The sequence below is a fragment of the Bufo bufo genome, chromosome 1 (genome assembly GCF_905171765.1).
Source record: "Bufo bufo chromosome 1, aBufBuf1.1, whole genome shotgun sequence".
NCBI lineage: Eukaryota > Metazoa > Chordata > Amphibia > Anura > Bufonidae > Bufo > Bufo bufo.
Genome location: NC_053389.1, coordinates 155,300,444 through 155,315,998, shown reverse-complemented (window position 1 = coordinate 155,315,998; position 15,555 = coordinate 155,300,444). Strand labels below are relative to the sequence as shown.

Genomic DNA, 15,555 nt, shown 5'->3' with positions numbered 1-15,555 from the left:
GATTCACTGTAAATCAGAAAGAAATAGTCTACATATACACTGAAAATGAAAGCTATTGGACAAAAGATGTTGAACATTTTTAATAGACCAATTTAAAGAAAATTACTTTTAGCCCAAAATGAGTAAAATGCAATGATAAAAAATAGCCTTTAAATATTTTCTAGATACTCAGTAGAATAAAGAGTTTGTCTTGTGTGATACGACCTACCTGCAGTGCTACACTTGAAGGCATGTATATAATAAACGACCTGTACACATTTGCTAATACACCTGTATAAAAGGCTAATCTGATGCAGTGTTACCTTTCAGATACCATACATGTTCTTAGTTCTGTTGTCTATTGTATTTTTACTTTTTTGGTTCTCACAGGTTTCAATTTATTATTAATGCCCATCCCCCTTCCCAATTGTTTAAAAATGGCAAAAAAGTCAATAGAATACTTAGACCTGACATAAAATCCCTAGGTAAAGTATATAATACTTGTCAAAGTCTGTACATCAGAATACACAAAAGTCACAAATTGTTGCGCAAAAATTTGTGGCTTTTTCCATTTTATACTGCTGTTGAAAAAAGTGGGCAACGCTCCACTTATATGTGGCCTCCCACAACCCCACAGAAGGTGGCATAAAAAGTGTGTACTAGCTTTTCTGTGTCAGGGACTCTCAGAAAATGTGCTAAATTTACTGTTCAGCGCATGCACAGAAGAGGATCCATCCATGAACAGCGCAGAAAGTAGTAACTCTGGTCACAAATGGGGACCAGGGGGCCTTTTGCAGCACATCAGGGCTAACCCATGATGTAACGTACACATCAAGAACATTTTATGGGCTATTCGTAACCATTGAGTATATGGGTGTCCACAAATTATACACATTATTTAACTTCTTCTTACCTGCTACATGTCGTACTCGATGTTGCCTCTCTTCATCTGTCGGAGTGGTAACTGGGCTAAGCACGTCTTGCAGGTGAGGGATTCTCAAGTGAGTATGAGGACGCTTCCTGCGGCGCGTAGACGTGATCTTGGTGCTCTTTTCTTTGGGGGACTGCCGATGTAGGTCAGACAGGTAAGCAGTCTCTGCTTTGGTCAGTTCATTCTCTGAAACATAAAATTGTACCAAGGGTCAGTACAACGCTACACAAATGTTCACTACTTTTCAGAGATTCCTTAGAAAAGCCAACAGCATACAAGTGGCCTATTACATGTACTGCAGTAATCCAGTGTCCTGAAAAAAAAGAAAAACTGATTCTGCGTCCTGACCCACACATTGTATGCCGCTGTCATGTACGTCTAGATGAATTATTATAACATGAATGCAAATTGTATGCTTCAGTTAATAAAAAAGGACATCATTAGTACAAAAGGTTAATGTTCAACAGCAACTGCAATCTGGCAAGAGCTGTACTTGTTGAAAATTGGTGCGAATCCTTCACTTGCTGGTTTATGTCAGAATCTGACAGCCCCAGAGGCCAGAAAGGGACTGGATGTTCATTCTGCACAGAAGACCCCATATCATCCCAAAGGTGCACTGTATGTATAATGCTACAGAAGGATAGCAAGTTGTTAAGAACTTTTTTGGAGTTAGAAATACATTACATAGATGTGTAGACCTACACAGTGAAAATGGCGGAGGAGCTTGAAAGCAGAAGAAAGATGCAGGAAGACAACTGGGGTGATGAAAGGGAAGCTTCTCTAAGGAGTGGAAACGGCAGAATTTCAGGAGTTCTATTGATGACCTAGCCATAGGATAGGGTCATCAATGTTAGAACGGTGGGGGTCCAATCGTCACCCCCACCGATAAGCTCTTTGCAGGGGCTGTGTTGCTAGAACTACAAAGTTCCATCCACTCTTTAGTGCCGGTGCCTGGTTACTGCCGTGCTGCTCGTATGGATAGTAGCAGCGCTGCAGTAAGCAGGAATGGCCACTACACCGTGGACAGAGCTGGGTAGATTCGGTGTTCAGTTCTGGCGTCAAAGACAGGTTGCTGGAAGTCAGACTCCTGCTTATTGAGAGAACTGGAGAGAATCCCTATAAAAGGGGATTTCTAGTTGCATGTACAATAAATAATGCTTAATCCGTGCATAACTGTAAGCTCTGCAAGGCACGTTTTCAGCCTCTGAACGTAACTCAACTATGAATGGTACCAGTCATTGAATGCAAGTCCCGGTTTGCACTAAAATGTGGAGCTTTTGCCTATTTCCGACACCCTCTTATTTGCTTGATGCATGGGCAGTGCGTGGTTGGCCACGGAGGACTCATTTAACAATATGCGCACTACAATACTGGCGCATGTTACACCTGAAATCTACTCCTGGCTGAAGTAAACCTTCGCTCTGGTGCACGGGTGGCCCAAAATGCACCAGTCCTACTAAATTGTCCCAAAGGTTTATTAGAAAGTGGTCTCTTTCCAGAATAAATGAATGACGGTCTTGTGGACTGTGCTCTTCAGTCTTTCATCCATATTATCAGCACCACTCCGCTTTTCAGATGAAACTACAGTATATGTGATGCACAGAACACAGCAGAGCTGATACTAAATGCAATATAAATTGTAGAAGTAAACTACTGTACTGAAACAGGGGAGGTGGATTGTTACTCAAAAGGTACTTTTCACTGAGAACATCTTAGAGCTTTAAGACGAGGTGATCTGGTGATAGACAGAAAATCATACTAACCTAAATGGTGAAAATATTCATCAAGACCACTCCAGAAGTTTTTCTCAATAAACGTCTTGACAAGGCCCCACGGCTGTTTTCGGTAACGAAGCTCTGTTGAAATCCTATGAATCCAAAAATAAACTGTTGATTGATGGAAAAACCTTCATATGACTGATTTGCTCAGAAGCACGCACAGATCTCCTCGTAGGCTGTACCTTAACCGGCACTTGTTCCGGGCCACTCGGGTCAGTGTATATCGGTTGATGGTGTAGAAGTAATCATGATAAGGGATATCGTGTGTCAGTACTTCTGCATCAATCACATAACATTCGCTTTCCTGACTAGCTTTGTATAATGTCTGAAATAAAGAGAAGATGAAGACCACTTAAGTACAGAATCCACATATTTGGTGAACTAGTGTGCGCTCAATCCAAGGCAAGCTGTCTTGAGGAATCCCTCACCTGCGTTTCTGTTACAGTTGCCGATTTTGGCGCCAGAGGATTTGTCAGTGCAATGGTGTATAGGATAACCCGTGTCTGATTTCCATTTTCTTCTTTTTTCCACGGATGAAATAGAACTTCTGTTCATAAAAAATAAAACAACAATTTCAGACTTCTCCTTTTTATTATAAATTTATTATATAATCCAAGGCCTAAACAAGATTAAAGTTACAAAGTAGTTCACGTTTCTCAAATCCAGTCCTCAAGTAGGTCACCCCAACATGTCATGTTCTTGGGACATCCCAAAGAGAACATCTGTGGCTTCTGCAATTCTAAGGAAGTGCTAAAATTATGGGCTGTTGGGAGAGCTGGAATGGAGAAGCTCTGATATAAGTGACCGTATAAAAAAAATAACACATTTTCAAGAATCCTCATTCACAGAGACCTTTCTGAATCCTCACCTGTAAACCTCCTTTGCTCCATGAAATCCCTCTGGAACTGAGATTCTGTGAAAAGGAGACTGAACAGCTTGTCCACACTAAAGTTGAAGACCTCGTTGATATACTGCCGGCCATTTAGGTCCTCGTAAAATGCTTGCACTTCACCTGCAGGATAAATTGTTTCTTAATGTTTGCAAACTTAAAATAATTCAAACCATAAGGTCTGTTTCACACGGGCGTCATGGTTTTGGGCCGGATAAGATGCGGGTGCGTCACCGGAAAATGCACGATTTTTCTGCGCGAGTGCAAAACAATTTAATGCGTTTTGCACGCGCGTGAGAAAAATCTGCATGTTTGGTACCCAAACCCAAACTTCTTCACAGAAGTTCGGGTTTGGGTTAGGTGTTGTGTAGATTGTATTATTTTCCCTTATAACATGGTTATAAGGGAAAATAATAGCATTCTTAATACAGAATGCTTAGTAAAATAGGGCTGGAGGGGTTAAAAAAAGAAAAGAAAATTATTTAACTCACCTTAATCCACTTGTTCGCGCAGCCCGGCTTCTCTTCTTTCTTCAGGACCTGGGTAAAGGACCTTTGATGACATCACCGCACTCATCATATGGCCCATCACATGATACATCACCATGGTGATGGATCATGTGATGAGCGCAGTGACATCACCACAGGTCCTTTTCCTACTGCACAGCAAAGATGAAGACAGAAGAGAAGCCGGGCTGCACGAACAAGTGCATTAAGGCGAGTTAAATTATTTATTTATTTTTAACCCCTCCAGCCCTATTTTACTACGCATTCTGTATTAAGAATGCTATTATTTTACGTTATAACCATGTTATAAGGGAAAATAATAATGATCGGGTCCCCATCCCGATCGTCTCCTAGCAACCGTGAGTAAAAATCACACCGCATCCGCACTTGTTTGCAGATCCTTGCGATTTTCACGGAGCCCCATTCACTTCTATGGGGCCTGCGTTGCGTGAAAAACGCACAAAATAGAGCATGCTGCGATTTTCACGCAACGCACAAGTGATGCGTGAAAATCACCGCTCATGTGCACAACCCCATAGAAATGAATGGGTCCGGATTCAGTGCGGGTGCAATGCGTTCACCTCACGCATTGCACCCGCGCGGAATACTCGCCCGTGTGAAAGAGGCCTAAGGGTACAGACACACTGGGGCAGATTTATGAAAATAACTGTCTTTGTGGTCAATAACAACCAATCACAGCACAGCTTTAAATTTTCACGAGCATAGTGTGGAACCACTGTGTCAACAACCAGTTTGACTTTGGGTTACATCTAAGGGCATTATTCTTGTGGCTCCCAGTGTGGTTGATAACTGACCCGAAAGGGTCAGAACACACAGGTGCATGGCACCAAGGGAACAGGTAAACAAAGTCAGTAACAGGCCGTGGTCAGGGGAGGCAGAGTTCATGCAACTTCGTTTTACAGGTCCAAGGTCAGGCTGGCAGCAAAGGGTCAGAATGGCACAGGCACAGGTCAGGACAGGCAGCTGGGAAGCAGCATACGTAAACAAGCACAGGTCAGGACAGGCAACTGAGAGGCAGAATACAGTAAAGAGGCACAGGTCAGGACAAGCAGCTGGGAAACAGAATACGGTAAACAGGCACAGGTTGATACATGATAGACAACAGAAAACAAATGACTTAGCTAGAACTTAGCAAACTAGGAACCCAATTGATCTGGCAAGGAGATTAGGTCAGAACCCCAGTCAATTCACAAGACTGATTTTGAAAAATACGCTTCCAAAAAATCTGTGCGTTTCTGATGCGGCTTTTTGAGTTTTTTTTTTTTTTTTTTAGAAAATGGATGTTCACTTCAATACAAAGTTGAAATTTCAGCTTGAGGTTTTTGAAGCAGATCTGACCCAGAAAAAAATGTTGAAAACGCATGGACTTACATGGAGTTGTTTTTTTATGCCTCATTCATTTCAATGGAAGATTCAGTGCTGATTTTGCCCTAAGAGAGAGAGCATGCTGCTTCTTTTTTACATGTAAAAAAAAAAAAAAATGTGCTGCTTCCTATTGAAATGAATGGGAGGCTGTTTTGAGGGGTCTTTTGGAGCCAATTTTTAAGCAGAAATGCTCCAAAATCACCGCCAAAAAACTGTGTGTGAACTGTCTCTTATAGCAGCAAACAAGATTAGCCATTAGAAACAGCTGTGCAAGTGCACACAGCAAGGAGGGGAGTGGTGGTAGCAGAAAATGGGAGTAGTAGTGTTCATTGATTAACATTCCTAATAGAAGAAACAAAGCAGTAACAGACCCGGACCGGAAATGAGTCAAATGCATCTCCCTGCTCCTGTATCACAGCATGCAGTGTCACACACACTGGGGGTCATTTCCAATGACCCCGTTTTTTCCTAGTCTTTGTTTCCCCCCTGTGCTGGTGGCAAGAGCACCTAATTTAGGACTAGGTGCAGGCCTCTTCATAAATTAGGCACACCACTGGCAGTCCATGTGCCTGGAATAAAAACTACTCCAGCCTCTGACACAAGTAGTTTTTTACTCCACTTTTATGCCAGTTTCCAGATGTAAAATATATTAAATGTATCAGGGTCGATCCCCCGGCCCTGCTACTCCCAAGTGGCAACCACGGCGTAAAAAAGCTGTGTGACAAAATATTGCTGCAGAGGTGTTAAAAAAAGGGTCCCAAAATGGGTTCTTTCAACTGGCGTAGCCTCATAAATGACCCCCACTAAGTGAGTAATACTGCAGCTTAGTTCCCGACTCCCAGCTTTACAATTACTGCCATATTCAGGATGACTTGGGAGATTTCTAAACATTTACAGAGAGCTTGTAGGCCAGAAAAGTGGAAGAACAGACTTTAGGAAGGTGAGGAAGCCACCTTCGTCTAAAGATTTTATGAAGTGTCATTCATATAAAATGTGTAATTTTAGGTATACTTTCACATTGCAAATTCCCAAATATAAATTGAGTAATATTCACCTTCATCATGTGTTTCAGAGGAGTCACTGAGCTCGGTGGGCAAGTCTTCGTTATCATTAAAGTCCAAGGATGGAGAGGTGACAGGCAGGAGAAGCTCCACCTTCTGCTCCTCAAGGTTTGCAAAAAGCATCTCCCTCTCTAATGAGCTGTCAAGGTCATCAAGTAGGCCCACATCAAACTATTGAGAAAAAGTTTTAGGCATTTACAACTCAGGCCACAGAGGTAGGAATGTAACTCAAAGCCGATCTATCAAATGCCAAGGTGCCAAATTGACTTGCGTTTTGTACATGGGTTGTAAAAGGTATAATATGGATGAAAAACACAAAGGTGTTCAGCCCATTATCTTCGATACTCACAAGGCACATCACGGTAATTCGCTTATGGTGCCTCTACTTTGTACAGACAAGGACCTCATACCTCTGCAGTAAAGTATGTAATAGTGGTACATACCGTGGGGGGGTCACTACTGGTGGTGGATGTCACATTACTGCTTGTAAGAGATGGCTCCTGGAGGTTGCAGTTAGTTTCTGGCTTAATATCCCCGCTGCTTTTAGAAGAATTGTCGTTTACTTCTACATCTTCCACAGGGATTTCTTCACAATAGCTACGAAAAAATGGCAATAAAATAATTTTAAAAAAAAACAATACATAAAAGCAAAGCCAACCATATGAGAAGACATGCAATACATTGATATCTTTCATATTACTACCTTAGGCAACTGCATAAAAAATTGTCTATTATTGGAATTGTTCTCCTTAAACAAGACCAGTCACCTCTCCGACATGTGGAAGGCTGAAAAGTCAGCCTGAATTTGTGGGAGGGGCATCTTACCTTTTTAAGCTCCAGCCCCCAGCTCCTCAGGGCGCTTCTGTTCACAGGTGCGCAGCTGCTGCTGGGTGTCATTAGCAAACTAGCTTCTCTGGTGGTAGGAGTCTTTCTTTGCAGCATGGAGCCAGAATAGAGCTTGTTATTTTGCTCTCTGCTACCGTAGCATGCACGCGCCATACTATGTAAGTAGGTTGGGCCGGGGCCGTCTCTCCTGGCCGGTTGGAACCGACTTTGCTAGCAAACGGGAGGCTTTGCCTCAGAATCTGCTACCTCAGGTTTGCTCGTTGGGGCTAAATACTTCTATTTCTTTTCAACTTGGTTTCGTGTCTCCCCCTCCCCGCGCTACCACCATCCTTAGACTTCATGTATTTCACTGCTCCATGTACTTAAAAACCCTGCCGCACTTTCATGCTCTGCTGTTATACTGAGCGGCATTTACACTTTCGGCTTTTATTTCATGTCTTATGCTGCATCCGCACGTCCTTACTGTCCAGTACTTTCCTACTCTTGGTTTGCATTCACTCAGATTGGTCTCACATTCAAGCTACGGTCACCTGTTGGCTGTTACATCTCATTCCGTACCCAGCCGACAGCCGGATCCGTATTACACGCCTGTTATTACATGTTGTATACTCGGCTTACAGCTGCTACTGTTACTCCATTTTTATTCTCTGGACGCACACCTTGCTCCACTCACAACCAGAGCTGCGTTCATGCGTCGACTGATATACCATGTTTTCTCTGCTCACTGTGAGAGCTGTGTTTACACGTCCGCTGTCACAACATGTTCATACTAGGCTTGTTTCAGAGCTGCATTCACTTTCACTGTTACATCATGTTTATGCTCCACTCACATTTAGAGCTTCTGTTCTACCAATTTCATTCTTGGCCACACCCAGAGGTGCATTCACACTACGCTGTCAAATCATTTTTTCACTCCACCCTCGACCAGAGTTGCATTCATCCGTCTATCGATATATCAGGTTTACTCTACTCACACCCAGAGCTGCGTTCACACATCCTATGCTACTACAGGTTCTTTCCATGTCTGCTGTCACATCAAGTTAATATTCCGTTCACATCCAAAGCGGCATCTGCATGTCTGCTTTTACATCTTGTCCTATACTCCATTCCCATACTCAGAGCTGCGCCCATACCTTTTTTTTTTTTTAGGTACCACTCACATCCAAAGCCCCATTTGTTGTTACATCATGTGCTGTACTCCTTCTTCTTTAATCCTGGTTCATATTCACTCAGACTGGTCTCCTTTTAAAAGAAAAAAAAAAAAACTCGCTTCCACTACTGCAGTCCGAGTCGTCCGCCGCCTGTACGCGTCTCCAGGGGCTCCTCAGATCAGCGCATGTTGAGAACCACTGCTGCGTTCCAGCGTGGAGCGCACGTCGAGACGCGTTCCCGGATCCGGCTATCCCACCACTCTCAGGCGGCTTCAGGACCGGTAAGCTCTGTCCAGCAGGTCATCCCCAGGCTCATGCTTAGCCCTGTCTCCTGGATCGCCCAGACTCATACCTGGCCCTGTCTCCTGGTTCGCCCAGGCTCATACCTGGCCCTGTCTCCTGGTTCGCCCAGGCTCATACCTACCTCTATCTCCTGGTTCGCCCAGGCTCATACCTGCCTCTGTCTCCTGGTTCGCCCAGGCTCATACCTGCCTCTGTCTCCTGGTTCTCCCAGGCTCATACCTGCCTCTGTCTCCTGGTTCGCCCAGGCTCATACCTGCCTCTGTCTCCTGGTTCGCCCAGGCTCATACCTGCCTCCTGTCTCCTGGTTCGCCCAGGCTCCTACCTGCCTCTGTCTCCTGGTTCGCCCAGGCTCCTACCTGCCTCTGTCTCCTGGTTCGCCCAGGCTCCTACCTGCCTCTGTCTCCTGGTTCGCCCAGGCTCATACCTGCCTCTGTCTCCTGGTTCGCCCAGGCTCATACCTGCCTCTGTCTCCTGGTTCGCCCAGGCTCATACCTGCCTCTGTCTCCTGGTTCGCCCAGGCTCATACCTGCCTCTGTCTCCTGGTTCGCCCAGGCTCATACCTGCCTCTGTCTCCTGGTTCGCCCAGGCTCATACCTGCTTCTGCCTCCTGGATCGCCCAGGCACGCACCTGCCTCTGCCTCCTGGATCGTCCAGGCTTATACCTTCCTTCTGCCTCCTGGATCGCCCAGGCTTATACCTTCCTTCTGCCTCCTGGATCGCCCAGGCACGCACCTACCTCTGCCTCCTGGATCGCCCAGGCACGCACCTACCTCTGCCTCCTGGATCGCCCAGGCACGCACCTACCTCTGCCTCCTGGATCGCCCAGGCACGCACCTACCTCTGCCTCCTGGATCGCCCAGGCACGCACCTACCTCTGCCTCCTGGATCGCCCAGGCACGCACCTACCTCTGCCTCCTGGATCGCCCAGGCACGCACCTACCTCTGCCTCCTGGATCGCCCAGGCACGCACCTACCTCTGCCTCCTGGATCGCCCAGGCACGCACCTACCTCTGCCTCCTGGATCGCCCAGGCACGCACCTACCTCTGCCTCCTGGATCGCCCAGGCACGCACCTACCTCTGCCTCCTGGATCGCCCAGGCACGCACCTACCTCTGCCTCCTGGATCGCCCAGGCACGCACCTACCTCTGCCTCCTGGATCGCCCAGGCACGCACCTACCTCTGCCTCCTGGATCGCCCAGGCACGCACCTACCTCTGCCTCCTGGATCGCCCAGGCACGCACCTACCTCTGCCTCCTGGATCGCCCAGGCACGCACCTACCTCTGCCTCCTGGATCGCCCAGGCACGCACCTACTTCTGTCTCCTGGATCACCCAGGCTCACACCTACTTCTGTCTCCTGGTTCACCCAGTCCCGTCACCCTCCTCAGTTATGTTCTCTTTTTCCTTCCGAACCTTATGATTTGCCCTCTCAGGAACGTGTCCTGATCGTTCACTTATGCAACATTTGGATCAAGGTCAGGTGACCCAACACATCGATACAGGTAGTAACCCCTAAGCCAGGTACATTGCCCAGACCGACTCAAGCCTTCTCGTAGGCACCGGTCGTACTACGTTCCGATCTCATATCCCTCCTTGCTCACGCCAGGAACCTGGTTCAGCACTCCCTCTCCCCCAATACCATCAGGAACTACCAAGCCGGTGTCAGGGTTTACGAAGGTTTCGCCAGGTCCCACCCGCAGGTGGCTTGGACGATGTCTCCTACACCCTGGCGGTTATAGCCAACTGTCACCGCAATCGCAGGCTGTCATTCAACACCATCAAGCTGTACCTAGCGGGGAGACAGCACTGCGCAATGCTTCATAACCCGAATGGAGGTTCCATTTTTTCAGTGCAGGCGGTAAAAGCTGCCCTTAGGGATCCAGAAGTGCGGGGACGTCCCTCCCGCCCGTAGGCAGCCTGTCTCCGGCGAGATGTTTAGGCGACTCTCGTCCGCGCTGGATGGATTTCCTTTTTGGCCACTCTCCTAGTTTGATTATTAAGGCAGCCATGTATCTCGGGTTTTACGGGTTCCTCAGGCCAGGTGAGTTCACCAGCACCTCCCCTAAACGTCAGGGGTCGCAGGTGCGACAGTTGTCCTGGGCCCATGTCCATTTCGTCCTCTGGCTCCCTTCCACGAAGGCCAATCAGCATGGACCACCCTCGGCGGCCAGGTTTTAAAACCTCCAACGATTGGTGGCCAGTCATGGTCCCCCGTCAATTGCTTGCCCTGTTGCAAGATGCCTCCACAGAGGCCCCGCGGCTTCCTTGGCGTGGGGGGGCCCCTGTCGTCAATCCAGTTTGTGTCCCACATCAGAACGCTGGCCTCAGGTCTCGGTTATAACCCGCTGGCCATCACAGGACACTCGCTCCGAACCGGAGCTGCGTCCTCAGCATCAAAAACGGGGTCCCGGCGCACGTGATTAAATGCATGAGTAGGTGGCGCTCTTCTTGCTTCACGAGATACATCCCGAACCCGCATGTTGAGATTTCCCAGGCATTTTGTAATCTTGCTCTCTGGGTGGTATTAAAGGCTTTTGGTCACTACTCTGCTCTCCTCCGTTTATTTTTGCCCACTACTAGGCTTATCCTCGCTCCTGGCTTCCGGCACAACACAGCCAGCTAGGTCAGGGGAAGCGCTTCACCCACTCATCACAGTTAAGCCTCTCCCATAAGTGGAAGGCTGAAAAGTCAGCCTGAATTTGTGGGAGGGGCATCTTACCTTTTTAAGCTCCAGCCCCCAGCTCCTCAGGGCGCTTCTGTTCACACCCACCCACCCCCCCTGTTCTCAAACACTCCCTTTAGGGTACGCCCACTACTAGGCTTATCCTCGCTCCTGGCTTCCGGCACAACACAGCCAGCTAGGTCAGGGGAAGCGCTTCACCCACTCATCACAGTTAAGCCTCTCCCATAAGTCAGTTTTAGTAACTACTTGCATTCGTCCTGCAGTAACAATTCTGGAGCATCTTTTCATATCTAACTCTATGTTGCCCTATTCCTTAGTTATTGCCATTAGAAGTTTTTTAATGAATCTGCAACTGGGTATTATTGAGTGGCGGTCCCTGCGCAGCCCAACACTGTCAAATTGTGAAGGGACAAACCTCCAAATGGTAACACCCAGCAGCAGATTCATTAATAAACTTCTTGTAGCAAAAACTGAGGAATGGAACAGGATTATATGAGAAGATGCTCCAGAATCGTTAATGCTTGGGGAATAAAATTATTTTGTAAAACAAAGTGGTGAAAGTTCCTTTTTAAACTTACAGAAAGTTAAAATTCCCTGCAATCGTCTTGCAAATCCAGCAGGTATTTGGGCACAAGGATCAACATACACAGGGGGGTCATAAAATAACATCAGTCTGACAGAGAAGACACTGCCAATACATTGAATATAAAGGAGTTGCTTTTCACCCCCTTAATCTAAACATAGGACCCGTTCTGAAGGCCCTGCACACTCACCCCATGGTGTTAAAGTCATCATCTGGAGGTACATAGTCTTCATCATCACTCGTCAGGCCCAGCTCATTGCCATAACACTGGTGGACAAAATGCCACAATTCCTTTGGGCACAACGGCTACAAGGAGCAGAGAAAGGCAAATCAGCATAGAAGACGGTGAAAGAATTGGCAAAAAGATGAACATAAAGATAGTTACCTTGTCCAGTAAGGCATTTTGCCAGAGACGGAACATCATCATGTAGGTTCGATCTCGAGCCCCGAATGATGTAAAAAAGTGCTGAGAAAACATCACAATGTTAGGACAGGCAGATATTTCTCCTCTCCAGGAGCAGTTCTAGTCATGAGACACTTGGTCTTCTTACCTTTTCAGTGTCGGTGCAAAGCTGGATTGCATTGGGAATGAGTCTTGCTGTCTTCTCCTTCGTCATTGAGCAGATGTCTTTTAAGCGTACGGTCAGCTACAAGACAAAGATGTGCTGGTTTAACATACTGAGCGGGAAAACTGCACGGGGGCACAGCGGGGCGCAGGAGCGATATTTGAAAAAAAAAAAACAGGCAGGGTGGCAGCATCAGCTAAAAGGTATTTATTTAATCTAAAAAAAATTTAAAAAAACACATGAAAATCTTTAAAAATCACACTAGGTGAGACAGAAGAACAAAGTCCAAAGAAGCTCCTTATATAAACACTGAAAAGTATACATTTCCCCGTTCAACGAGGTTAGGAGTAGAAAGTCCCTTGTCTCCTTTCCAGGAGGTGTCGGCCAATATTACACAAAGTCTTTTAGTGCCATCCAAGGTTCTCCAAGCTAGCCCTGGGGACTTCTCTTTTCAAGCACACTTAATACAAATGCAATCAGTGCAATTCTGAAACCTCTAAAAAGGGCTCCAAAGCTACAAGTAGATCATCAAAATTAAAAGCATTCGGCACGCCAAGTCTCATCCCGACCCTAGGTTTTGCCTTCTCGGCCTCTTTCGGGGCATATGAGGCGCATCCCATGGTTCTCACATCAAAAAGCCACCTACTGTATTTGTATCAAATAAAACCCTACAGAAAGTAAACTAAAGTAAAAATGTGCATGGCATACACCGGTACATGTTACAAGTTCGGATAGCGTCTAAGAAACAAAAGCAATGCATTTAACTTTAAAAACTTAAAGGGGTTTTACCATCACATACAATGGGGGCATATCGCTAGGATATGCCCCCATTGTCTGATAGGTGCGGGTCCCACCTTTAGGACCATAGTGACATGCGATTATCTTCAAAAGGCAGCTCCAAATGTTATTTTCTCCTGGACCTTTGGGGCACACTATTGCATCAGAACCTGGGCCCACTGGTGGATTCTCTGGTGGGCCAGCCCAACCCTGGCCGTACCCTTAGGGTGTGGCCTGATGGTGCCACACACACCTGCAGCATATCAAAGTCGCACGACTTTGCAGAAAAATCACGTAGCCTTTGCTGCATGGGGCCAGCCGCACCGTCAGACCGTACCCTTACAAACACAGAGTCCAATCCTAATTACCACATTCCCATCTTAATTAAAGGGGTTCTGCACTTTGTTTAAACTGATGATCTATCCTGGAGCGCCGCTGTTGGAGAAGGCAGCGGCGCTCCAGCAGCGCCGCTACCTTCTCACGGTTTACCGCAGGCCCAGAGACATCACAACTAGTATCAACTGGCCTGGGCGCGGCTAAGCTCCGTTCCCTTGAATGGAGCTTAGCCCTGCCCAGGCCAGTTGATACAAGTCGTGACGTCATTTGGCCAGCGGTAAACAGTGAGAAGGCCGCGGCGCTGCTGCCTTCTCAAACAGCTGATCGGCGGGGGTCCTTTAAGAAGATCTGCCCTTATCTACCCCTATCAAACTGCTGTCACACATAGCTTTTTATAGCATTTTTTTATGGAGTTTTGTGATTTTTGCTTCCTTTTTTCCCCAGGCATTTTTTCTTTACAACGGCTCTAGATTTTTATTATTAAACACAGCTTTTTTGTGGTGCTTTAGATATACTAAATCCAGCACTGCCGATCTTTAAACTGATATACACATGCAATAAAAAACTCATTTTTTTTTTGTGGTGCTTGTTACTTGAGATTTTTTTTTTTTATTTTTTTTTTTTTTATTCCAGTATGCTCCGAATGTGGCGTTTTTGCCCCATAGACCTCCAAGTTTTTTTTTTGTTTTTTTTTGTGTGTGGCTTTTTAAAAAAAGGATTATTTTATATTGCTTTACAGAGGAACTGACTATATAGCCAAAAACGCTATAAAAATTCTAAAAAAAGAATTTGGCAAAAAAAGTATTAAAAAACAGCATGGTGTTTCTGGGTATTTTTTTTCCTGAAAAAGAACACCGTGCAGTAAGTCTTTTTCATTCATAAGCATACAATAATGTATATGCATAAGATTTTATTAATACCAAGTTATGCAAACACACCAATTGTATATAATACACACACCTAGGTATTCATGAATATATTATACTGTATATAGTAATAACATTCATTTCCCTTGCATAGATAAATACACTGCTCAAAAAAATAAAGGGAACACTTAAACAACACAATGTAACTCCAAGTCAATCACACTTCTGTGAAATCAAACTGTCCACTTAGGAAGCAACACTGAGTGACAATCAATTTCACATGCTGTTGTGCAAATGGGATAGACAACAGGTGGAAATTATAGGCAATTAGCAAGACCCCCTCAATAAAGGAGCGGTTCTGCAGGTGGTGACCACAGACCACTTCTCAGTTCCTATGCTTCCTGGCTGATGTTTTGGTCACTTTTGAATGCTGGCGGTGCTTTCACTCTAGTGGTAGCATGAGACGGAGTCTACAACCCACACAAGTGGCTCAGGTAGTGCAGCTTATCCAGGATGGCATATCAATGCAAACTGTGGCAAGAAGGTTTGCTGTGTCTGTCAGCGTAGTGTCCAGAGCATGGAGGCGCTACCAGGAGACAGGCCAGTGCATCAGGAGACGGGGAGGAGGCCGTAGGAGGGCAACAACCCAGCAGCAGGACCGCTACCTCCGCCTTTGTGCAAGGAGGAACAGGAGCACTGCCAGAGCCCTGCAAAATGACCTCCAGCAGGCCACAAATGTGCATGTGTCTGCTCAAACGGTCAGAAACAGACTCCATGAGGGTGATATGAGGGCCCGACGTCCACAGGTGGGGGTTGTGCTTACAGCCCAACACCGTGCAGGACGTTTGGCATTTGCCAGAGAACACCAAGATTGGCAAATTCGCCACTGGCGCCCTGTGCTCTTCACAGATGAA

At 46.2% G+C, this 15,555-nt stretch overlaps 1 protein-coding gene across 9 annotated transcripts in view; it reads right to left on the bottom strand.

The window, feature by feature from the left end:
• The window catches only part of GRAMD1B (GRAM domain containing 1B), a 332,976-nt gene that overhangs the window by 11,781 nt on the left and 305,640 nt on the right, over positions 1-15,555 (bottom strand). For all 9 annotated transcript variants that reach the window (XM_040431019.1, XM_040431028.1, XM_040431025.1 and 6 more), the window contains 10 exons: positions 12,648-12,743; positions 12,482-12,562; positions 12,287-12,402; positions 6,974-7,127; positions 6,524-6,701; positions 3,557-3,700; positions 3,117-3,235; positions 2,871-3,013; positions 2,674-2,777; positions 893-1,096 (listed from right to left, as the gene is read on the bottom strand). In XM_040431019.1, the coding sequence (XP_040286953.1) occupies positions 893-1,096; positions 2,674-2,777; positions 2,871-3,013; positions 3,117-3,235; positions 3,557-3,700; positions 6,524-6,701; positions 6,974-7,127; positions 12,287-12,402; positions 12,482-12,562; positions 12,648-12,743 (1,339 nt within the window). The remainder of the gene's footprint in view (positions 1-892; positions 1,097-2,673; positions 2,778-2,870; positions 3,014-3,116; positions 3,236-3,556; positions 3,701-6,523; positions 6,702-6,973; positions 7,128-12,286; positions 12,403-12,481; positions 12,563-12,647; positions 12,744-15,555) is intronic.